We start from the raw sequence: 26,609 nt of genomic DNA, 5'->3' as shown, positions 1-26,609 counted from the left end.
CTTAAACTACAATTTTCTAAAAGTTATAGTAATCTGTATATTTTTTTAGTCCTTGGTTAGAAAATAAGACGATTTCATTTCAAATACTTTATTCTTGCAAATGGAACTTTTTTAATGAAATTAACTATGAATAAAATATATGAATCTTAAGAATTGAATTTATACTATTAATACAAGATTAAAAATCTTTGTTCATTAAATTCTTACAAATATATATGCAGGACTTAAATAAGCATTATAACATAAAAATATTACTAGGTAAAGCAAAACCCAATTATAAATATGATTTTTACATAGAAAGGATCGGATTTAATTTTAATGTTATCAAAAATCCTTTATACAATATATTTCAATGTGTAGTTAAAATTATACGTTTAATAAATAAGCTTCAATTAAAATTTTTATTCGGCAGTGTATTTTTTGTCTTATGCTAAGCAAACAAAAGGTACCTTACTTTGTTGCTACTTTAAACTATAATACGCGTATTGTCGAGATCTTATCAATGTTATACTTCACAATTTGCAAAAATCTAATGTACTAGTGTCAATTTATAATTAATGTACTTATATTAAATTCAATACAACTCGTGCGTAAGATACTACATACATAGATTCTTAACATTTAATAGCACATTTTTTTTAACAATTAAAGAGGATAAGTGTGTAATAAATCAAAGCACAATTTATCAACTTCATCGTATACAACTTTCCAAATTATTTTCGTAATAAATACAGGTTTTTCTTCTTTCAAAAGTTACACAAATATGAACGAAATGAGGAAATGACCAAATGAGTAATAGAAAAACAAAAGTCGGTCTCCAGTAATAACGATTGTTATGACTGTAGTATTTTTAAAGCCTCGATTTAAACAGAACATCATTGTCAAATACAGATCATAACAACTACGTTGGCACAGTAGTTGACATTTGATATTTCTTGTCAATGTCATTTATAAAAAAAAAAAAAATAAGAAATACTACTAAATTTCAAGTAATGTCAGAATTACATTAACTCTCATGTTTTACGATTGTATACCACGTAAATTCCAGCCAATTAGAAATATGGTAAGAGACAGAGAGTATACTAAAGCAATATACACATGCCTTTATAAAATAAAAGAGAACGTAGGAGTAAAGTGCACCTAACTAAAACTTGCAAAATTCATCGAACCTTACTCGCATGGATTTTAAGACGTTAAAAATAAAAAAGCGATAACATACTTTGTTAGTTAAGTAATAATTTATACAGATAGGTACAGGTTTACGGTTTTCATAATCATAAAGAGTTCAACTTACATTATAAATAATGTCGAAAAAGTTATATAATCATTACTTGATCTGAATATCGTTCCTGGTATTAAAATGAAGCGCGAACAAATTTACTATAATTCTTCAAGATTTTTGATTACGGTTTACACCTGCAAACACAACAGGAGGGAAATAAGAACCAGTCCATGAATATACCGGCGCAGTCGTCATTGGGATCGTAGGCGAGGAGTCGATGCCACTTGTACTTCTGTTCGCAACCACAGTCCGCCGAACATCTTGATGTTGACTTTTTGCTGAAAATTATGATTTTTGTATAAGCAAAATCCATTAACATACATAAAAATATCATTTAATTATTTAAGATCGCCTTCTATAATGAGTACACTATGAAGATGTCCAATTTATTCTTTATTCTCCTATGTGAGTGGGCCTATTCTAGTATACATTAATATTTTTTTGTCTTAAGTTTCAAAACGGAGTAATAAACAAATTTTTATGAAAGATTTTTTTTGTTCAATTATAACCGGTTTTGAAATCTTTAACAGTATCCAAAAATTTTCAAATATTTCGGAATAGACAGTTTTTTTAAAAATGCTATTGAATTCCGGAATAATTAAAGCTCAAAGTAAAATGTTTAATGTATCAGCATAAAAGTAAAAAAAGTAATTTTAACACTTTGTTTTCCATTTCACAGATATCACAAAATATTTAAACTCAGTCACTTAGATTCATATAGGTACAAATTACCAAACTTTTTATCAGATTTTTCGTAAATATAACGTATTAAAAATTTATAATAATAGCCATTTCATAAATCTTTATATAATTATTTAAAAGCTAAGAAATATTACAATATGTACTTAATATATGTTTATATTATTTAAGGACACCATTAGACATAATTCAATCCAACATTCTATCTCATATTGACCTTTAATATGAACATCGCGGCAACATTGTTGCATTGAGTCACAGTTTTTACGTAAACTAAATTTTCAATCAGGTTTAAAAGAGAAAGTCTAAACGAGATATACAGATGCACTAAAAACAAGATATACTCAACTATTGTTATTAGTAAAATCTAGAAGTTACTACAGGCGCGTCATAATAGTTTAAACTTGTTTATTATGATAAGTATTTATTTTAAACTCATACTTTACTGATAAACTGAAATGTGTTCATAGACAATTTCCATCGCATTTGTCAAAATAACATTCCAATCGACAACAATCCAAACTGAAATAAGTCAAATCCATAGATTTCGAAACTGGAACGCTCAAATGTCGTTTGTGTTTAATTAACTGTATTTTAGTTAATTATAAAATTCGTCATGAGAAGATATATTATACAATATTTTTGATATGTTGGATTACTTAATTTGCTTGTTTTGAAATTAAATGTTTACATAAGTGGTTTATGCATACTACGAAATGGAAAAGTCAATGTGACCGATGTAGTAATTTGTTTCAAGTTTTAACCTTTAAAGCATTGGCACTCCATTTAGTTGTTCGAATCACCGAAATCAAAAAGCTTAAACTGAATAAATTCGATCAAAATCGATTATTCCTTAATTAGATTGCAACTGATAAGACGTTTAAACTATCAAGTCAAAGGTATTTAGTTAATTTTAAATAATTTATGTGTAAAATAAAAAGGACATTGAACTTTAATAACCTGCAAACCTCCTGGTGTATGGCCTGTTCGAAGTGCATCGTGTTCACAATTGCTCGAACTTTCCTTGCAGAGTTCAAAGCCCAGTACGGGGTCATTATTTCAGTTTTACTTTCACAAGCATCTATCCTGCAATTTGGATATAAGGAAACCGTTATACTAATTACCTTTATAACAAAACTGTGAAAAACATTTTATTTTAAATTACAATATTGAGAAAGTATTTTTACAACAAAAACTAAAAGTTATAATATTATTAGTTTTGGAATTCGTAAATTTTATATTGTCTGATCCTTCGCCATATAGACGTTGCAAAAATTAAAATAAAATAAAAATTAAAAAAAAATCCCACCTTCCGGTATTATTAACTGATTGTGTATCTGGTAGTTTCGGTTTCGTCTGTCTTATATGTCGGAAGTAGGAGTCTCCGGAGTGCATATCGGGAACCCCTGGCGCTCTTCTCACTCTAGTTCCGCCGGGAACCGTGAATGAACCATACATTCGCTTTATTAAAGCTTTGTTCTCATCTATAAATGTTTCAATCTTATCTCTGAAAGCATGAAATATTGTTAGAATATATTCGATCTATAAAGAACCTTAAAAAACTAAAAGACGATGTTATTCATAAATGACATTTAATACATAACAAATTCCAAATATTTTTTTAAATTAATTAAATATCGACGTATGATTCACCACTTTCATTTCGTCTGTCTTAAATCACAATTACAGGGAATCGTCGAATAAAATGTAATAATAAATCGCCTAGCAGATACGAAAAAGTAAAAACCATAGTTTCATTTGAATGTGTTTTCGCCAAAAATCTTAAATATTTTAAAGGAACATTCCAGAAGTCTAACTTGGCCAGAAAATGTAAGTATGATTCCGTATTTCTAGGGTTGCTTTTATGTTGGCTTTATCATAAGACACACACATATAAATGTGCCTAAAAGAGTTATTAATCGGTAGCCCTGTTTTCTTATGGAGTTCAAGGAGGGTATGTAGTTTTCAAATAAGTTCGGTTAAAAGACTTCTTTCTCCCATGACCAAGAAACACTAGAAGAATTTTACTGAGGGAAATGCTTGTTGATAATGGTCATTGACCAAAATAAATTTTTCAAACTACTTTCTTATAACGAACGAATTAACTTGTTATATAGCTCGTCACTTTTTGTGCAGATTTTTTACGAATTTTTATGGGCTAAAATGGTATTCTCATTTTTTAATCGTGAACTGAGGATATAAATATGAATGTTATAGTAATTTCCTATTTCTTGCCTACTTATGACTTATTAGGAACAGATACAAATAACTCAACAACTTATATACATTTTTAATTATTAAGTAAGTCTTGCAGTCGGTTAATGATCGGCGAGTTAAATCAAAAGTAAAATCTGACACTATCCGACAGAAATCAATAAATAGCTAAACAGTTAACAATGATCTAACCTTGTTTGTATTATTCATATAATCAGCTGTAACCAAAAGGAAGACACATTTGCACCTACACATGTAAATGAATTGACACAATACTCACAGAGGATACGTGTTGCCAGCGGTTGGACAATAGAGTTGAAAGTTTCTTTTGACGCACGGCACTCCTCTAATCACTTGACCTTGGAGTTCGTACCCCAAGGCTAGAGACAGGGCGGTCCACAGGATCTTAAAAATATATACAATAACATATAGTTTACGAGATTAAACATAACGAGCACCTTGACGTTAGCACCACAACAACATTGACAGGAAAAAACGGCGCTATACCAGTAGGTACCCATTAATGATTTCACTTATGTAGTTCACGAATATGAAGATATTTTGAAAAACAGATAAATATAACTTTTTTGTTATAATACAATGCATAAATATTAAAATTTTAAAGTTGATTATGTTTAAAGGAAATTCATAAAAATAATATGAATATTTCTAACAATAGAATGGAATATTAACAACATAATTAAACGCATATAATTCTCAATGTACAAGAGTTTCTACAACTATATTCCGACTATAATATTGATTAAGTCAAGATAAGTCAGTTCACGTATTTGATATATCCATTCCTATTCAACTATCCGAAGACAATATTTAGAATATAATCTGAGCCGACTTCGTTGAATATATATTTAAACGCATTAAATGTGAAAATCGTTCTGATTTATCATTCACATTTACCTTATTCGTGAATTGAAAAATTAATCGATTTTAACATAGGATAGCGATACCTAAATGTTACTATAATCATGTAACTTTAAAATGTTGTTTTTTTTTATATTAAGTTCTTCACTTCAATTAATAATTTTTAAAATATAACTTAGGTTACTTACGTTTAACTTGAACAGTCCCATAATAATAGATTTAATTACCACGTCCGAGTTGTTTAAGTCTGTGTTAAAATGTGCTAATTGTGTAAACGAATTTTTAAACAAGTCGATTGTACAAAAAAGACGCTATTCGCGATACGCCGTTGTGCACAGTGACTGAATCCTAAGACACATCCGGTGATATTAGCACCTTGAGTCGAAATATATGAACACGCCCGTGACTTTGTCTGACAATATTAAGTAGTTAAACTCATTAAATAATATATCTCCATAAATAGTTAATAAATTTGAATAGTTAATAACAATTTTTAATAAACAAAAAGTATACTTATGTATATTAAAAGGATAATGTTCGCTTTTAATACGATTGAAACTATTTGAACAATTAAATTACTTATTGGTATATAGATAATATAAAACAGACAACTTTAAGGTTGTATATGTATATACTTATTTAAATGTGTACGTAAACACCTAATATAATATATACGGATATGTATATAAATCGGTACAATCATACCTCGCTCTTTATCACACGAAGAATCAGTACATTGTGGTGGAAACGTCCGCTGAGACACAATGCTGTTAGATGAATAAAAGTAACACTTAAACAAATTCAAATTCAACTCGGTTTTATAGATTGTTAAATGATTAAGACAACCGCACACAGATAGCATATTTCGTCAAAATATGATTAACAGTAAATTAAAGAAAAGTTCAAAGAGCCTAACCCTAGTTACGAGTATAATACATTTACCCATACATTTTTATATTATATAAACTGATATATGTTTTTTTTTTGTTTTGTTATTTTAATAACTTATTACGTAATAATATTTAAACTGGATCATCATTAATTAAGGAAGCGATCTATTTGGCAATTTAAATCCATTCACAATTTATTGCATCCGAGTGTGTCAATAACCTTGTTTAAACGAATCTACAAATATTTGTACGCAAAAAGAAAAGCTCAGATTGCGGTCCATCTTTCGAGTCTGTGTTTTAATAGAAAACGTTGCTCAAACTTCAAATCGACTTCATGACTTCTATTGCTCAATATTGGATAAGACTGCACGATAATTTATATTTATATTGTTTTATATAGAAAATTCATCGCAGTGAAGCTAGTTGTAACGACATCCTACCCACGTAACCATAGTTCGGAGAAAACATATAATATTATAAATAATTTATAACGTATGCGAACTTGCTGGGAAGATACTTATAGAGTAACTTAGGAAACAACCTTGTTTATTTAATATTGACAACTATTCTTATTAGATTATAATATTTATAAAGAATCCAAAGAAATATACTTGTTGGCAGTTTGTGATAGAACCTACTCTTATTATTTTATGTATTTTAAAATAAGCTTTTATAAGTTTGGGTACCTTTATGCTGATAAAACAATCTTAGAAGTTAGAAGTAATATGGTATTAAAACTTATTCTATTTAGGTATTGAGGAATATATAAATATATGTATATAAAATATACACAGATATATATATAGTAAATCTTGTATTTTAACGATCCTGATGTTTAATGAGATTGCAACTTCTAGATTATATTGCGGGGTAAAATCTTTCCGTATCAACTAAACAATTATACGGGTCTCTTGCTACGGACCTAGAACGCGTGCAAACAAAAATTCTTATAATCTTATCCAAAATAATATATATTAACCTTGTTCTGAAAGTAAAAACTTCTTATGAAAATTTTTAAATATTATAATGTTTAAAATAATAATTTTGAGAAGCCTGTTGTCAGTCAAAGAACTAAATTTGTTTAGCTGGGTTTTAATCTAGCTATCTGTCCACCAGGGTTGTAAAAAAATAATTGCCAAATTTTGGTACATTGTCCTTAACCAAATTATGATAACACGGAAAGACGGTACGTTACATAATTCCTATAGTATTTTCAATCAAATTTGTAACAATATTATGTTCACCGGCAAAAAAATATTTTATTAAACAAAAAAATCCATTTCTTGCCAATTAATATAATTTAAATATTCCGGAAATGATCAAGAAATAGACAAAACTCGGAATAATTGATTAAGAGTGACATTTTTAAACTTTAACCATGGGAATAAAAAAGAATAATGTACATTAAAAAACATATGATAGATTAAAACACAAGATTACATCTTAAAAGTTAGATGTGTTGAAAACTGTTCAAAAATACTCAATGAGTAACAACGTTGTACAATGAACGAGTAGTTATACTAAAATTTAGAAGTAGATTTCAATAACTAATTAGTATTTTAAATGCATGTCTACTGCGGTTTTGCGAATCATCGAACAACGTACTAAATTAAATCGAAGTTGCTACCTCATTTCTTATTCTATGATATTGTATTATGGGATTAATACTAAACAACTTTAGGGTTCATTTTTGAATAATACTACATTTTTCATAGAAATAAAGGCCTATTCAAACCACGTAAATGTTCTCAGAAATAAGATGCTAGTGACTTAAATAGGTTCGTTTACACCGATTGTTATTTAAATAAATCTATATGAGCAATTCAAACTAAGGATAAATTTTAGCGATCTCATTTGAAATTCACAAAAATATTTGTATGTGTGTTTTCTACTAAGCACTTCCTTATAGATGGTATTGTATTACATTTATACCTTTAACACGATCTCCGCAAATTATCTGATTCAAATGGGCGTGCATTCTTACATGCTAATGATATTATTTGATATTATCCCCGTTTGTCTATTTTAAATATCTAACAGAAATATTTTGTACGAAATTATTTAAAATTGTACGTTCTAAATATATTATTTATCTATATACATATATTTAGGCTAAAATTTATTTGAAATTGTTGTCTTTGTAAGAAAAGAAGACAGTGCCTTTTCCTCAAGTGACTTGATTCCAAGCAATTTTGTGACAGAACTCGGCGGTTAAATGGATATTAGAAAACTAATATTTACTAACTTAACGTCTTTTTCTTAGAAAACTTTATACTGACAATATTAAAACTATTTTCTATTTTTTTATTTAATGCTTTGTGTTCAGACTGTTTTAGAAATTATATTTCAAATGAATTATTGTATTGAAATATATATTATTATATATAAAAAGAAATACATATATTAAGAAATATTTAGTTATCAAGTCACCAAGTTAAGTACCTAGTGTTGCGTTAATATAGTTCAAGGTGTGCAAAAAGACGTTTTTACGTGAGTAAATATTTTGATATATATGCAATCTAAATAAGGTAAGCTCCTTGGCTTCGAGCAAGGTGAATGTTCCTGTTGCACTAAAAATGGCCGTGTTACATAAATCTCTGACATGGTAAATATTACTCAAATGTTTTCGCCTTCATTATATGTTATGGTTATCTTTATTGTTATTTAAACCTCGATTTCTTTACATAGAGTTCAACATTGTGCTTAAACTTTAAAGTCACTTCGTAGCCAACGCGACCGTGAAAAAATTTGCCATGCTTTATATGGGAGGTTTTTTTTTCTTTGATTATTTTGGCGCTAGATGGCGCTGTTTGTATTTCCAGCAAACTTCTGCATACAGCTTTGCTCGCATGTAATTTCGTCCTTTGACAGTGTTTCATTTCAGGTTATTAAATTAATGGTTTATGTTAATTTGATATTACATGTATGTAAACGACATGAAATACGTTTTTTGATATTACTTCAGAATAGTATCGGTTTTTAAACTATTACTATTTAAAATAACATTTTTATGAAAATCTGATGCGTATATTAAAGTATAAAAAACTAAAAAATCAATAAATAATTGTAATAGAATAATTCATAGTTACCTTTAATATAACAAAATAGTCAGAAAGCACAGGACAGTTACCTATTCGTCATATCACTGCAATACTATTATATCATGCCGACATTCTTAATAGGATCATAATGTACAGAATTTATTTATTACTGTTCTTGACTATAATTTACATATTATTATCCAAGCGGCTGGCTTTTGCAAAACAATATGACACAAGTCGCTCGCATTCTGCTCAAAAGTAACCCACGCCTCTCCCATGAGTAATACTCATATTGACATTGCCACTGAGAGATTGTTACGAATTACGAAACTTCGAAAATTAAATACCTTTATTCTAATTAAGTTTTTATTACTCAAGTTTTGTGTAAAACTTTTTGTGTGGTACCTTTGTTTCTTTGTTCTACGCCAATTTAATTTGACATTTTTTTTTATTGAGGCTGTCTAGTTTGTGCCATTTCACACTAAATTAATAATATCCGGCGACCAAGCTATAATGGTTACCGGTGTCTCGTCGTGTTTTTTTGTTTATAAGGACGTCGAGAGTTGGAACGGTGTCCGAACTGGTGATAAATATAAAAATCAGTTTTTAATATGAAACTTCACAACTATCGTTATGAAGTTTTGTATTCTCAGATCACAACGGTTCTATTATTGGAAAACTTAGACGTCTTTAGGTATATGATAGTTAAATTAAAACTGTATATTAAGGAACTAATATTAAAAGGCGATATTTAATTAATAAAATAAAGATTGTTATTATTTCTTTATCTACTATCGTTCATTTCCTGTGACTACGCGCTTGTTATTTTGCAATTGTCCGCCATGTTCATGAATGGTTGTAACTATGAATCATGTTTTGCTCTTGTTTCTTTTACGCCTACTTCTTCATACAAGGCCTAACCGCCCGAAACGATTCAAATACATAAATTATTATTCATAGTAATTTAATATACAAAGTTTACAAATTGCATTTTATAATGAACGGAATATTTTCATTAATTCTATTCATAATTTAGCACGACATTATTTTGGGGCCTGCACATTTACATGCGAACATTTTTGGGCAATGAAGGAAAAATATTTGTGCTTTTAGTTTAAGCTCGTGTTTTTGTCTGTGCTTTTGAACTAATAGTTTTCTTCATGATCGTAGACATATTATAGCTTTTCATAAATATTGAAGAGTTTGTTTTTAAAATAATATACATATGTTTATATTGTATTGTATTTGGTGAGGAAATTCTTTTACATGCGCCAATACACTGTGTAGCAAATTCCTTAACCAAAATATTGACAGATCTTTAGCCGGAATTTTTTATCTGAAAAAATTTAAGAAAGTTTCACTATAGAATGAAATATATTGCAGTTACACCATAATTTATTTGAAGTCAGTAGTTACATATACGACTTATAAATCGTAAAATGTATGAGGCTGTATATTAAACCTCCTCCGAGTACTTACAATTTGTGATATAAAGCCATAAACAAGTATATTATCGTTTTTATTAGGTCACTTGAACTAATATGATACTCATAAGGAATAATTACTAATGACTCATTACAGTTGTACGTATATTGCTTTATTATATAGAATTTACTTTGAAGTCACAAAATCAAAGTTATATTTAAGAACAGACTGACATTCCTGGTAGAAAACACAGAGGAATTCAGAAGTTAATTAATTATTTTTGTTATATAAGGTCAATTATATTAAGAAGAAAATTGGATTGTAATTACTTATTACTACTTTACATTTTATTATAATTAAACAATTTTAAGCGTTCGTTATATTAATATTTTAATACTATAATCTTAAATGTGTATTTCAAATGTTAGGAAAACAAAACCTAGACAAAAAGCATCATAACCTTCTATATTGATAATCGTTATGCTCACATTACAAATATCGTAAAGCGACGTTGTTCTACGAGTGTTTGCATGGCCTATTTCCCTACTTTAATGATTCACATTTTAATTATTCCCTACGTAGTATAATACGAAAAGAAACAAAATATATTTAAAATTTTATAGCTATTACGTTGCTTCCTATATCTAAGTGGGATAAAATTAGTTAGCTTCATATTTACTTACAGGTATTTGGTAAAACGATCCATTGTTGACAGTGGGATAGGAGGTTAGGGGAACAACAGGCACGGTCCCGTTACGCAATAATATCGGCCCTTGTAACGGGGTCACTGCTTGTCCTACATCTGTAAAAAGATTGATATGTTTATAATTACATAATAAACGCACCAGATTATGTTATTTGTATAAAATTTGTAATTTATTTAACCTTCGCATTCTCGCACGTTGGTCTGACAGACCGATAAATCTAATTTAAGTTGGGTTAGTTTTTAACTAAAGTTTAAACCATAATTAAAATATTATAAACAAAGCTTACGAGACGAATAATTCTGATTGCAACAGATTTAATAATTGTTATAACACACAAAAAATCTTTATCATTTCATGGAGACAGCCTAATGTTGTATAAAATGGTACAATTCTTAGCAGACGGCCATGATGATAATTACAGCAAAATGTAATCTTAAAAATTCCGTATTAATTTAATAGCTAAACTACGTTTTTAAATTGCTTACATATGCCTCCAGGGTAGATGTGCATAAATTTTATCGTCCGATATATTACATATGTATATATATTTATTGTAATTGAAACACATTAAAAGAAAACCAAGGTTTTAAAATTTTATACATTTTTAAAATATATGAATCTTAGCTACTGCAATATTACGAAATGATTATGGATGTTTTGCATCGATGCGATTATGTAAAATAAAATTATGAAATATTACCAAATATTATTTGAATAGACAAAATAGATCACAAACGTCTAGATGGCCAGTATTCGTTCATTTTCTGACATTTCAAATAGTAATATTTCGTAACCTAGGTGCGACACATTCGGGTCGCAGGTTGTGCAAGAGTTGTCCTTGTTAAGGACTACATATCACTATTCAATAGGATTTGAGTTGAAGTTCACTGAATTTATTAATTATATTTTTATAAAAGGTTTTTTTTTTTATTTAATGTTTAATTAAAAAACACTCGAAATCCTCTAATTCTAACAGTTTTACATTAAACCAATTGACAAGGACCTTATAACAATTATGTTTAAAATTAATTCTGTTTTGAAATAAGTATGTAGCAGGAGATATATGTTATAATAAATACTTCGTTTTACAAACTTTTTTTACCCGCAAAGGCTATTATATATTGTCTATGGTAGGTTCTTAGTTAAAATTTTAAAGGTTTAACCCAAAGATTGTATTCTATATTTAAAGTGAGATCGAATTAAATAAATGTATACTTACATTCATAAACATTTATTTACAGATTTGTTTATCGGTAATCACCTGTCTATGGTCAGAAGTCTCGCTTCGTTACTTTCTTAATTATCGTAACGAATCAATGAAATTCCGTATTGTATGTATAGTCAAGGCAAATACGAATAATATAATACAATAAAACATTTGTCAAAAAATAATTACCTACCGAAGATTACAAGTTCCACATACAAAACAAATTACTCAACACAGCTTTCATAACAGCGTTCAGTCGTTCAGTAACTAACACGTTATAAATTTCAATTTTATTCTCAAATATACAACATATAAAGTTACTATGCATTGTGTTTATAAGTAAGTATTTATTTACTGAAGTGTTTAAGACTCATTTTGTTGCTTTGGTGACATGTATAATCTTTAAAATGTTTTATAACCAAAGGTCTTTGTAAATTCTAAATAGTTTTTTAATTACCGAACCTTAACCTCTCCAGTGTAGATAATTTGTTGTGACATATAACACATTGAAGTCACGAAGGCTACTGTTGGTAAATGTTTAAAATTTTATCAGTTATATGTAAAATAAGTCTTCGTTTAAAAACGTGTTATCTGAGGTTTAGGAGCGAGGAATATAAAACAGCATATAAATTGGGATGGTCTCTTAAACTCTAACATTAAGAGATTTAAACTTCTTCATGTTTAAGATGAAGACATACGAGTATAAATTAAAACATTTCTTACCAGTAATAAATGTCGCCGAAAGAATAAACGAATGATTCCAATATATTTTAAATAGACAGTGAGCGTTGAAGAAGTCGTGGCTTGAACTTTACATGACCTAGCTACCGATACGACTGGTCAATGCCTTTCATATTTCTACATGACCACTAATTGGCATATTTATAAAGCATGTTCCAAATATTAGAACTATGTAATTAACATCTACAAAATACTGTCCATTAACTTACCTCATTTAATTATTTTTTTTAATTTGCGACAGTCAGTAAAGATGTCATCAAAATTATTTAAAACGCACTCTATATGTTTTTACAACAAAATATATATTGTTTCCAATAACATAATTGACAATAAAATTTTATGAGGAAATATTTCCCTCTTTTTATTTTATTTTCCGTTATCTTTTACAGCTTTTTTTAAATATTATTTGTTATACACATGCTCTAACATTTTAGCAGCATTTATGTAAAAATTACGTCAATGCTATTTCTATAATGAAAAAACTGTTATTTTAAGAATTATTTTATAGAATTTATTGACGTATTTGTAAGAATTAAAAAACCGTTTTGTATGCAAATTATCATAAATGACCTTAAATATTGTAAAATGAGCTTGGGCGGTGGTGGTTAACATTTAACGGCGCGTTAGATAGGGTCCCCTTAAACCTACAACGGGTCTAAAGGTCCCAGGTACTGTTGAGGTGTCGGACCTCCAACGAGATGGACCTCCAACGAGATAGACCCGGCACCCGCACGGTGGCTCCATGGAATGCTGAGAAGTTTCGTCTCTATTATTTAAAATAATAGACGACAATGATCAGGCTGTTACGTACGCGCTACATATTATAAAATAAATGAACATCGCCGGGGCAACATCGTTGTATGGATAAAACATCAATATCAATATAATAAATATCAATATAACGAGTAACGCGGCTGACTCCGCGGAACGAACACCAAGCCGTGTGAACCAGAAGATTCCTGATACCGAACAAGCTATAGAATAGGATTGCTATCCTAACATCGGGGCAATCATGTAGTCATAGGTATAAGTTATAAGTTTTAATATGTAATTTTTATTATAATATACATATAAGTAAGTTTAATAGTGTTCCTTTAACCTCCGGTAGCCACTCTATATAATTAGGTAATATTTAGTTTATTTTACTATGATGACGATAAATAAATTACATTATTACAATCCATGTATCTATCTTTCTAACTGAACTGGATTTTACATTACTTATTTACTAATTATATCTAACGGTAATCATAAATAATAATAATAATAACGATAAAGAAACATTAAAGACTGCATCTTTTCGAAACGGCTATCCATGATTAAAATTACGTATTTCATATATTTCATCTTAAAACAATATTTTAATTATTTTTATTTTTTAATTTAATTTAAAAATCTTATTTAATTCATCGATTAATAAATATTTTTTAATAATTTTTCACTCAAAGTATATAATAAATTCAGTATTTTTATTATTTAATGCTTTTCTGATATTTTTTTTACGACTAGATTGGCCTCAATCATTCCTTATACAATTAGTAAACTCAAAATAGCATAAGAGACTTTTATGTGTTTACTTTGTTATAAATATCTATAAAACAAGGATATTTAAATTATTGAGTCTTGGTTACGAAATGGCATCTTATCCCGTGGTCTAATACCCTAATTAATAAATAAAATACAGTCATGTTTTGAAAACTCAAATTAATAATTTCTTTAATTTTATAAATTATAGACGTTTTTATACTCGATTTCAATACTTTATAAAATAATAGACCTTTTGTTTCCTGTTTCATAATATTGAATTTTTCATCCCTATTCTATTCTATTTTACTTAATATTTTTTTTTATAATAAATGGATTTGTCAAATCAATTTTAAAAACTCGATATAAAATGTAGATAACATTATTACCTTTAAATGGTGGAATAATTTTTTTACGTCGTATATATTAAATATTATTATTATATATTCGATTAGATTGTTGCAAGTAAATCATTGCAAAACTGGCAACACTAGTTAAAACCGTCTCTTGGTGTGAAGTTTCTGAGATGAGTCATAAGTAAAAGGCGTATATGCAGCAAAGAATCGTGACACGAAGTTCAATGTAATACTGGACATCTTTATTTCTATTAAATAACTCTGTAAAGGCAGATAATATATATATTTAATAGTTAACATTCATCACAAGTCTGAATAATTCATTTGTGTTTTATTGTTTAAATAAAACGACTTAAATAAGCAAGTAAAGTTAAAGCAAATATCTGTAACAAAAAACCATAAGTAATAAATATTACTGAGCAATGTATCTACAAAAATTGTTCTGATATTAAGACATACAGTTTCTTAGACAACCGATTGACGTTTTAGATTTTGTGATGAATTGGGACTTTATATTTTTATGTGTTCTATCTTAATGAGATCTCAGGCTTTCGCAAGTATTCATTTGAAAAAAAACTAATACTTTCGGATTACTACTCGTTTTTTATTATTTTAAACAACACACTCCCGAAGCTTTCGGTTACTTTGCAGCAAGCGCAATCACATTAAAAAACGCGTAGTAATCCGAAAATATTAGTTTTTTTTATGTGTTCTGTCTTCTTTCAAACAGTGCATTTTATAGAGACATTAAGAAATTAGACTAGTAACGATTTTTATGTCTTAATATCTTAAATCAATTAACATCAACTAAATACCAATGTTTTACTTTCATTGATAGATCTTATGATCTAATTAAAAGAGTGAAACCTGAATAGCAGCTCAACTAAGAGGAAAAGACGAGATTAATTACGAGTAACTATTATATTCTTAATATAAATTATTATCTATATTTTCCCCTGAGCTGCTATTATATGTATAATTTTGTTAGTATATTTTTGTTTTTATTTATAAACTACCTGATTAGTTCACAACTTCATTTAAATAGGTTTTGTTTCTTACCTGTTTTTCAATTCTCTTTTATAATAATTTAGTATTTGACAATTATAATAACGTGGTGGCCTGGAGGTTAAAGACCCGCCTCTCATACGTGAGGGCGCGGGTTCGAAACCTGGCAAGTAAAAATGTGATCTTTTCCGAGTCATATGTACTTTCTAAGAGTATTTAGACACCACTGACGGACGGTAAAGGAAAAGATCGTGAGGAAACCTGGTCTTATAATTTGTAATTATATTGAAATCGCCAACCCGTCTTGAGCAAGCGTGGTGATTAATGCTCTAACCTTCTCCATGTGAGAAAGAGGCCTTTGCTCAGCAGTGAGCTCCAATAGGCCAATGATGATGATGATGATGATTCGGTAATTAATACGTGAATATTAAGTACTTTTTGTTTGGATTTATACGCGGTAGAAGTGGGAGCGAGAGGTATAACGGCTAAATCTCTCTACAACCTGCTAAAAGACTTGGGCCTGTCCAGAACTCACATCAATTCGTTCTTGGAACGTACTTCGAAGGCAGCCCTAGTAGGTTCTTTTCAAATATGGTTAGGTAGGGAGAGGAGCTTGGACAGTGGAGGTGAGCGTTTAACGCGCGTTAGTTAGGGGCCCCTTAAACCTACACCTGGGTCGCAAGTCCCAGGCACTGTTGAAGCTCCACTCCCTGCAACGCAATGGACCCGGCACCCGCACGGTGAATCCATTGAATGCTAAGAGGTTTCGTCTCGTCTCTTTATGCTAAAAAAAGCATTAAAAACAATAATAATTTTAGATCACAGTTCGAAGAACCAAGGACACTTATGATACCAAGTCGAGTTAGAAATTTGAAATATTTGAAATTAGTTAGGAAATTTTTAAATTAGACGAGACAATTGAAAATTTCTCATACTTTCTGTATATAGGTTACAAACATGATTTTTTTTTAACTTTACTGTGCGATAAAATATTCAAAATATAAGGTCGTAAATAGATAACCGTAATACACTTACAAACTTTACGACCCTATATTTTTTTATTAAGACAGTGTCAGTGACGAGGCTTCATTAACTTATAATTTTTATTCAAAATTTGTTTCCTCGAGAACGTCAAGAGTGATTTACTAATATGTTTTAATTTTTTTAATAACCATAGACAAAATGTCCCATTATGGTAAAAGACTAAAGTAAATTTTTATGTGAAAAAAATCCAGTTTTTAATTGCTCCTTACGTCAGTTCCAATATCAATAAATTAAAAAAAACGAGTTGATTTTAAATCTAGCATCCATTAATGAAATTTAAACTAAGGAAGTGTCTAAAATGGATAAGACCAATCGATTTCACCTACACTACCAAAGTTTCGAAAGAGCAAACGCATAAAACAAACCTAATATCATTGAGTATTAGACGAGATATTCAGCTAATTTTTTATTAATGCTTTTATATGAAGAGAAATTGCAATTAAGTCTTTATTAGTAATTAAGTAATAATTTCAAACGAAACATTCATACAACTGTATTTATATCATGTATAAACTTAATATAAATGTATGTACTTCGTAATATAAATAAAATCAATTTTTTTAATATATTTAAATTATAAATTATCCGAAAATAGATTCACATGGAAATTTTATTACACATGTATCAAATTTTAAAACGTATGAAAGAAGATAACATAAAAAACTTATCATATCTTTAAAGTTTTACTTACGGTATCGAATAAATACTTCTTTTTACGCACAATTTACAGTTGATACATAATTTTTGTTATCGCGTTAAGTTAAATTATGTACAAAACAAATTATTTTCATATAGTTAACAAAGAAATATTCTAAACTTAATTATTAAGAAAACATTCCTAGTTTTCAAAGTATGCAATTCATTGCTGACCTTCTCGTAAAATGTGAATACTTCAATAGTATGCTTACTTTTTAACTTTTAAATAAGTTATGTAATTACTTTTTGCAATTTTTTTTCTCCGCGAATCTTTTTTTAGGTGGCGTCTGCCATTAAGCAATATTTTTTTTGTGTTAATTTGTTTATGTTGCTGATGATAACATTGGATTTATAAAACAGTGTACTTTAAATAAATATGTAATTATATTTAATTGGTTGCAGTGTACTCAAGATGTTGTCAAGCAAATAAAATTTTGAATTTTCTTACTACGCTCTGATCGTATTGAGCTGTTTGAACCTGTTTAACTCTTCGCCTTAAATTCGTGCTAGGCCAGTGCCTACAACTGATTTGGTTTTCAAACACCGAACACAAAGAAACAGGCCTAACGATAGTCACAAACTAAGGTCGGTATTTGAAAGGGCCCTGGACATACAATATTGGTAGTGATCATTAGATCTTTATTATTCATTTAATTGAATTTGAAACTGTAACACAGCCAATATATAAAACAAAGCACTGTTACTTAGTTCATTGAAAAACAAAGTAAACTATGTTTTGTTATAAAATGTTACAAATATTATTTATTAATCCATAGGTATAGAGTGCATACAAGATAAATTATATACACACTGGTATATACTGATATAACCTACCTCTAAATATGAACCAAAATATAAATTCTTGTGCAACGACAATGCAATAACTCGTTTCTCTGTCTTCTTGTTATTCTTTTTATTATTTTATGACAAATACTACGTGTGTTAATTCAAGAGAATAAAGAGAGACGGCAATTGCTCTACAATAGTGTTTGAGTAAGATTATATGACAGATTTATTAAAATAATGGTAATTATAAAATCTGGAAGTGAAGATTTCATTAACCAGATTCTACGCTTCATTATAAAATCTTAATTAATTATAACAGTATTTCAGTAGCACACTATGTGTGTATAAAAATACAACATGTAAACTTAATTTTTTAATTATCGGATACCGAAAATTTATATGAGCTAAGTAAAAGATTGAAAAGAAGTTAAGAGCAAAGTTAGGTAAGTAAATAAGTAGAGACGAAACGAGACGAAACCTCTTAGCATTCAATGGATTCACCGTGCGGGTACATCGCGTTGCAGGGAGAGGAGCTTCAACAGTGCCTGGGACTTGCGACTCAGGTGTAGGTTTAAAGGGCCCTTAACGAATAAAAAAATAAATGTTTCCGTAATTAGATTGATTTGATGTAAATATGAAGGAGTTTCAACATTCAAATGATTTGTTATATGATGGTACGACAAAAAATTTGCTTACAATTGTAGGCATTTTCATAATCTGTGATTACCTTCGTCCTTGATAAGTTGCTAACAAAAAATATATGACACCAAGGAAACAACTTTAATGTTCCAAGTAAAACTGTTATTCTGAGAAATCTTACTGCAACCATCAAGTATAGATATATTTTAAGTGAACATATTTTGTATATGTCTTGAATAATTAGACGCAGAATACACTGACGAGTGAATCTTATCGTGAAAGTAACGTAAAAGCGGTTTCTTACGGCCTTATGAAAGTGAAACCAAGGTTGCTGTGAAGACCCACGCAATATTCACGTAAACATGTATGTTAATAGCGTGTGGGGTCAAACTCTTATGCAATTCCTAAATAAATTTGTCTATATTTCAATAAATATTACTACGCTCACCTGATATTCGGCTGATATTTAGTGTTAGAGCTATCGCATTTAGCAATTCTGAATATCTTTCTGTTCATTATTGTTAAATACAGTCCAAACGTTTTGTCGGAATTATGTATAGTAAGATTGTAAGTTCGATGATGGATCTGTAATAAATTCAGTTTGACTTTCATTGTCTCATGTGATCAATCTAACAATGAGGAGTCACTAAATCTAGAGTACATTAAGTTATTATCTGTTTGTACGCTATGAACTTCACCACTGTTAAGGGTAAAGTAAGAATGGGCGTAAATAACTCGTCAGGTGACAAACATTTATAGAACACCTTTTGGACTCTTATCTTCTGTTAAAATTAAATCTTTTGTTTTAATAAATTCATTAAGTTGTGACCACAGAATGTCTTTTTTTTACATTTTAGAAATTTGAATAGAAAAATATAAATTTACGTTCATTAGAAAATTATTAAATCATACAATCTTACAATACTTTTCAACGCTTGCCACAATCAATTATCTAATACTTATTCAGTATTTACCTGCTAGGCACTAGCCTATGTACTTAAAATAGTAATTAATATCAGAGACACACTTTTATGACGCTTTGTGTTGTGTAATAACTATTATCGTAGAATCTGGTGTGATTAGTGTTGTAAAGTCAACGGCACGACATATCACTTTTCATCATAATATTCGGTAATAATGTATTTCTAACGACACGAACGCAAATACTAATAGGTCCCTACCCAACATGACAGAACAGTTTGTCTCTGATTTTAGTTACTCACGAGTCAGTGTTAAGCGACCGAAGGCCTTTCATGCAAGGGTCAATATAAAAGCGTAAGCGATCAATCTCGTGACCTTGGTTTTATAGAACGATCAATCAATTCAACGTGGTTAATAACATGCCAAGAATTTACTGTTATTAGTAATAAAATATCAATTTTCGCTCTCATTCCTTATCTTACGCCGTGGCTTAAGGCTAGTTGTTACTGATAGTGGAAGTAATTGGACCGATCGTGCCTTTTCAATGTCTTTTAGGTACCTATTCTAACCATTTTGTAGATAATAATCTAATTGTAACATAGTCTAACAATTTATTTCAATCAATGGTTATTCCAACATACAAGCAAGCGCAAAAAGTGTTGCATGTAATAAACCTAATTAACATTGACTTGAATCGACTTGGATACTGTTGAGTAATGAATAATGCTTCGCTAAATAAATGTCCTCACATTTGTCCTTAATGTATAAGGATAAACATGTTCAGTCTGATTTTAAATTTCTTTAATTGAGTTATATCGGAAGCAATTGAGGCAAAAATTGTATGAAATTATTACCTGATCCAGGAACATCTTCATAATAATCGTCGTCGTAATCCAAAATGGCGTGCAATTGAGTTTTGCCGCCCGTGCCTCCTGTTTCCACTTTAGTAAAACCTCGAGGACGGTCTGGAGGTACCTGTGTATTGGTACTGCTTCCACTTGTGTTAGATCCAGCATCAGTTGGCTTTCGAGAACTTTGAGGTGACGTTGTCATACTCGGAACATTAGTATTTGTATTTTGGTTTGGTATATTCTCAAACCTTCGACTAGATAAAGGACTCTGCGTTGAAGCTGGTGCGTAAGGTAGATCCACGTATCCCGGATTGTAAGTGGCAAGATTTGGCATATTTTTATCAGTTCTTTTTTGTTCGTAATCATAGTCGCCAGTTGGATCATGTACGTACTGTCCATTATTATCGAACTGAGAATTTATATCATGAACTCGTTGGTTTTCTATTTGAATGCCAAGCCTTGTATTTTGTTGATAGATTTGTGAGTGTAGTGGACTATTGAAAGGATTCTGAGGTATGTTATCTTGTCGTGGATAATGCGTGAATTGATTTGGTGGCGGAAGGTATGCAGTACCAGCACGTTTTCGAACTTTAGACTTTCTGTGCTGTTGTAAATTAGGGGGTGTGAATGGTTCGTTGCCACTGTAATGAGGGGCATATCCAGCCTGTTGTTCTTCGGGGGAGTATAACAAATCATCAAGATTTACTCGAAAAGGCGCTGCAGTGGTTGCTGGGAGTGCCGGAGTGGCAACACCGCTAGTAGCCACAGTAAAGTTTGCCAAAGCCATCGTTTAATATTCACAATATTCACTCGACATTGCCTCAAATGTCAACTCAAATGTTGATGTGCTAGTACGGCCACACTTGCATAATAATGTAATCGGCGTTGGGCAGTCAGCAGCACAAACGTCTTCTCATTGTATAACAGAAACACTACACATCCACTATATCACTATTTCACTCTCCGTCACTGGAACCACCTTTACCTAGAATGGGATATTTATCCATTAAAAATATAGAACACTCAGACCAAAAGGACAATAAATTACTATACATAGTTATTAACTAGATGTGAGTATAAATTAAAACAGTTTATGTCCTTGCAGACAAAGGTTTATAGCTGGGTTTCCCTCATTTCGTGATATCCTTGCCACTTTATAAATGGCAATCGGATTCAAAGGCATAAGTCGTGATCAACTAACATTTATTGCAGATGCTTTTGGACCCGAAATATGGGAAAACCTATTCTGACGATGTCATGTTTAATTGTCCTTGTATAATTCATAGACTATAAAACTTGCTCTATTCAAATTTCAATCTTACTAACAATACATTTTCCAAACAAAGAACTAACACATACAACTAATATACATCTATAATTCATTTGTCCAACCCATATATGTAAACAAGCATATTATATATTTTTGTAATAAATGGGATAAAATGTAACAAAAGACTGTATTTATACGAAATGAATTGTGATTCAGGTCGAATCGACCTCGCACGTCTGAGTGGTACTATCACCGAAGAGCATCAAGTTCACGACAAAAAACATTTTTATGAAATGACAGAGTAAAGTTTTTTTTTTAACATTTAACATTTTACACTACTGTCTACACGAAAAATAAAATAATCAAATCTATCTTGGCCTTGTTCCTTTCAGACTGAGGAAATTATATATTAGAATATTTTTATTTTGATATCTATCAAGCCAAACCGTCAATTATCATTCCTGGTGATATTTCCATGGCATTGGTTTTCCATAGACAATAACTTGTCTCATTATTACATACACAATACGTAATTCCCCTAACAATAGTGTTACGCGATCAGTTTAGTTATTTTTTGTTATTCAATCAATTTCTGCCCTACATCTTACAAATAGGGTGAGAAAATTGTATAGAATCATTTTATATTCTTTTGTTTACAATGCGATATATTTAAGGTAGATAGATTAATCTATGGTAGGTTAATTTTGTACAATACCTATCTTTAATATAATTTTATAATTGATTAAGATAAATCTATTTTTCCTAGCAACATCACGAAATGAACGGCATTTAAATTACTGTACACGATGGGCAAAGCAAAACTAATTGCGATTAATTATTGTGCATCCGTAATAAGTGTCATCTTGTTGTTCACAAAACTTGCGAAATCTTAAAAATTTAATTTAATTAAATTAGATAAATGAAGTTCCTATTTCTAACACAAATTATTTATTTAAAAATTCAAATGTTGAAATGCGCTTCGGTTAAAATAATATATAAAATAAGAGAGCTTATAAGAAAGTTTTTTTTAACTTTCGTTGCTGTGATTTTTCGCAGAAAGTCAGCTTATATTTTTTTTTCTGTCGAATAATTTGGAATATTTAATACTTATATTATTTATTATTTTTTTACATTTAGTTTAACAGGTTATTACATATTAATGAATCGAACCTCTTTGGTTTTCAATTAACTTCATTGCATTTTTTTATTTATATTATGAAAAGTTTTAAACAAATAATTTGATGCTAATACTCTTGATGCTATAACTTCAAGTTATAATTAAACTTGAAACAAGAGTAGCGGCATTCTCTAGTATTGCGCATTTCATACCATGAGAAGGTTGAAAACTGATGTAACATTATCTACTATTTACGAAAGAAAATAAGAATTGATATCCTTAAGAAATAAACACTACATATTATCTTCATTTCTTTGCGGAAGACTGGAAGGAACTAATTTAAAATTTTACCGTTCAAAATTTTGTCAACCGAAACATTTGTCATTGAGGAGTTAATATAAAAAACATTTTCTTTTTATACTGCCAACCAATCTGATGATGATTATTTTTAAACAATTAATTTATTGAATATTCATACATCACGTAATAGAGTTAGAATTAATTATTAAATTAAATACAAAATATTACTAAAATGAAAAGTAAGGTATAATGTACCTACATTTTCTATATTTTCTATAAAAGTAAGCTCCAGTTAACATTTTGATTACCAAATTAATTAGAAATTTATTCCTTATTCACGAAACTTACAAAAATTTGTAAAACATACATACCGTTAAATATTTCTATTATTATAACGATGACGCAATATTTCTTAATAAAATTGTTCTATGAAGTAAAATTTTGTTTTTGTAAATAAATTTACAAAAAAAATCATTAAAAATTAAAAAAAATGGATTCCAACAATTTTGCGTTTAAACATTTTCAACCTTTTCCATAACTTAAAAGAAAAATGAATTTAAATTAATTAATATGTAGTCTAAATCATAAAATATATTTTTAATCTATTGAAAAAATATATATATATATATCATTTTAAAAAAAGTTCATACAAATTCATTGAAGTAAAGAATTTAAATTCTTTTGTTTATTAGAAAAAAAAAATCAGTCTATATGGCGACCTTGTCATAATGTTTTGATCATTTCAGTTGTTTGAATGTAACAATGACCGTGAATTCAATTTGGTTATATTTTTTTATGTCTATCATAAAAATTTGTAGCCTTTAAATGGTGTTCGGTAACAGTGGAGAAAAAAGTCAAATATAGTGATCGCCCACGTAATCTTTGATCTGAATACATAAATAATAAACGCTGTTACGTTGCTATGGTCAGATGATTAAAAAAAATTATATTAGAAATATATAGCTGTGTTCTCATGAAATCTATCCTTCTTTTATGAACCGATTTAAGGGTAATTTTAAACATTTATTAATATATTTTTATGAGGGTACGCAAACATTTGGACCCATCGTGAAAAATTATGATAAATTATAAATTATTAAATCCATCAAAACATTTGTGGCGCGAGTGTGGCTAGGAATAAAAATGTTTAACAGTACAATGCCGTTTTTAGAATCAATAATGTGACATGTATTTCGTTTAATAACACGTCGAGTTTAGTATTAAATGAGATTCTTTAAAAGTGTTTTACAAATATCTAAACTTCGCGAGACATAAAAAATAAAAAAAAAGCAGATGAAATAGGTTCAACAGAAGGAAACAAAATTACATAAAAAATAAATGCTATATACTTACACGAATCGTCTTAAAGTATTTATAATTTAATGACATCAATCGTCCAAAAACATACATTAGAAAGTGAGCACATTAACTAATTGGACCCAATAGCGGAAAATTGATTACAATATTTCGAAAATCACTTCAACAATCAATATCTTTCTTTTAGTTCCTATGATACTAATAGTTGAATTAGAACCTTGAGCTGCCTTCAAGTAAATTTAAAAGACAATAAATATTCTCTTAAAACAATTCTGGTATTAGTACCTAGTATAATACACTAGTTCTACTGAGTATTAAATTTTGGTAATAGAATATTTTTAATTTCACGATTTTTTTTACGAACTAAAGTAACGTGGTAAATTATTCATAACTTTCGAGACACTGAACCTTACATAATCTGTATCATCAGGTTTTTTAAAAACTTGCTAAGTACACCAGAATATTACTTACGAAATACGCACATAAAAAAAACTATTCTCATATAACAATATTTACCTTTATTGTCCTCCTTAACAAGTTAACGCAATCGCTAAATCTTATAAATTTTGTATCAAGAAAACGGCGTCCACAGATAATTTTTAACCAAACAGTATATAAATTATTGATAAAGGGGCGCGATTGAAATATTCCGTCAATTTTGACAGTTGTTTTTTTTTATTTATTGACAGAAGCGTGCGCTCAAGCGGCCGGCCGCGCGTATACTAGAATGACATGCCTCTTACGACAGCTTTACCGTCAATACTTAAAAGCCTTTAGACTTCCGATGATGTATGTGTTCCGGCTGGTGCAGTGAGTACACGGAAACTATAGCGGATCGAATTTTGTTGTTAAGATTTATGTGTCACTGTCAGGGAATTACGGTAATTTTTTATATACGGCCTGCTTGGTATTTTCCAGATCCATGGCGATTAGAGAAATGGGTCTTAAGGCAATAAGAGATTTAATGTTATCAGCCTCTTGACCGTTTTACGTTGATATTAATATAAAGCCTTAAAATATTCATTTTCTACTTGAATCAAAATTTTACCTAAAACTTATTTCTTTACTTTAAATGAAATCATGCTATGTAAGTCACAGGCCGAACTTAATAAATGTCTTTCTAGTTAATAAAATTTAAAAACTTTTTAACCCATAATAATTAGTAGATTGCTTTCAATAATCCATGTAAATGGTATATCATATGAAATAAAAATATATATTTTTACATCCATATTTTTCTGATAAATGTAATTGAAAATTGAAAATATTTCAATTAGAGATTATATTAAAGTAACAGCTCTATGTATTTTTATTGTTAGATCCGCAACGGTCAGGCGCTACAGCGGAAAATCCGAACGTAACAGGGAGGTATGTTTGCAATTGTTCTCCGTAGAATAATATACTTTTATTCTTATATCCATATTCATAAATGATTTTAAGTTTACGACTCCGCCTTGGGAATTACCAGTAATTCATTGCAAGCGTTTGAATAAATTAAACTTCTTAGATTTAATGTACCAGAAATTGTAGTAATTTTCGTGGTAGCAGCAATCGGTCAGTTTTCCAAAATGCTTCAGTTTTTTTTTCCTTTATCATATTTAATTTTGATTCAATAATATAGGCATTATAACATTTAAAATGCCCCTTTCTTATTATGCATATTTTTTTCAATTATGTATTGAGCCCAGTTCGAAG

General features: G+C 29.3%; 1 protein-coding gene across 1 annotated transcript; it reads right to left on the bottom strand.

Annotated features, from left to right (window-relative positions):
- Window positions 1–72: 72 nt before the first annotated feature.
- On the bottom strand, window positions 73–25,650 carry LOC116771388 (protein spaetzle 3). Its single transcript, XM_032663231.2, has 7 exons — window positions 25,431–25,650; window positions 20,914–21,895; window positions 11,117–11,235; window positions 4,476–4,600; window positions 3,291–3,488; window positions 2,942–3,067; window positions 73–1,560 (listed from the first exon to the last, which is right to left on the bottom strand). Exons 2-7 carry the CDS (start codon window positions 21,695–21,697, stop codon window positions 1,404–1,406), a joined length of 1,509 nt encoding a protein of 502 aa, XP_032519122.1. The 5' UTR covers window positions 21,698–21,895; window positions 25,431–25,650; the 3' UTR covers window positions 73–1,403.
- Window positions 25,651–26,609: the final 959 nt, after the last annotated feature.

The sequence above is a fragment of the Danaus plexippus genome, chromosome 17 (assembly GCF_018135715.1).
Source record: "Danaus plexippus chromosome 17, MEX_DaPlex, whole genome shotgun sequence".
Taxonomy (NCBI): Eukaryota; Metazoa; Arthropoda; class Insecta; order Lepidoptera; family Nymphalidae; genus Danaus; species Danaus plexippus.
This window is presented reverse-complemented; position numbering and strand designations above follow the sequence as displayed.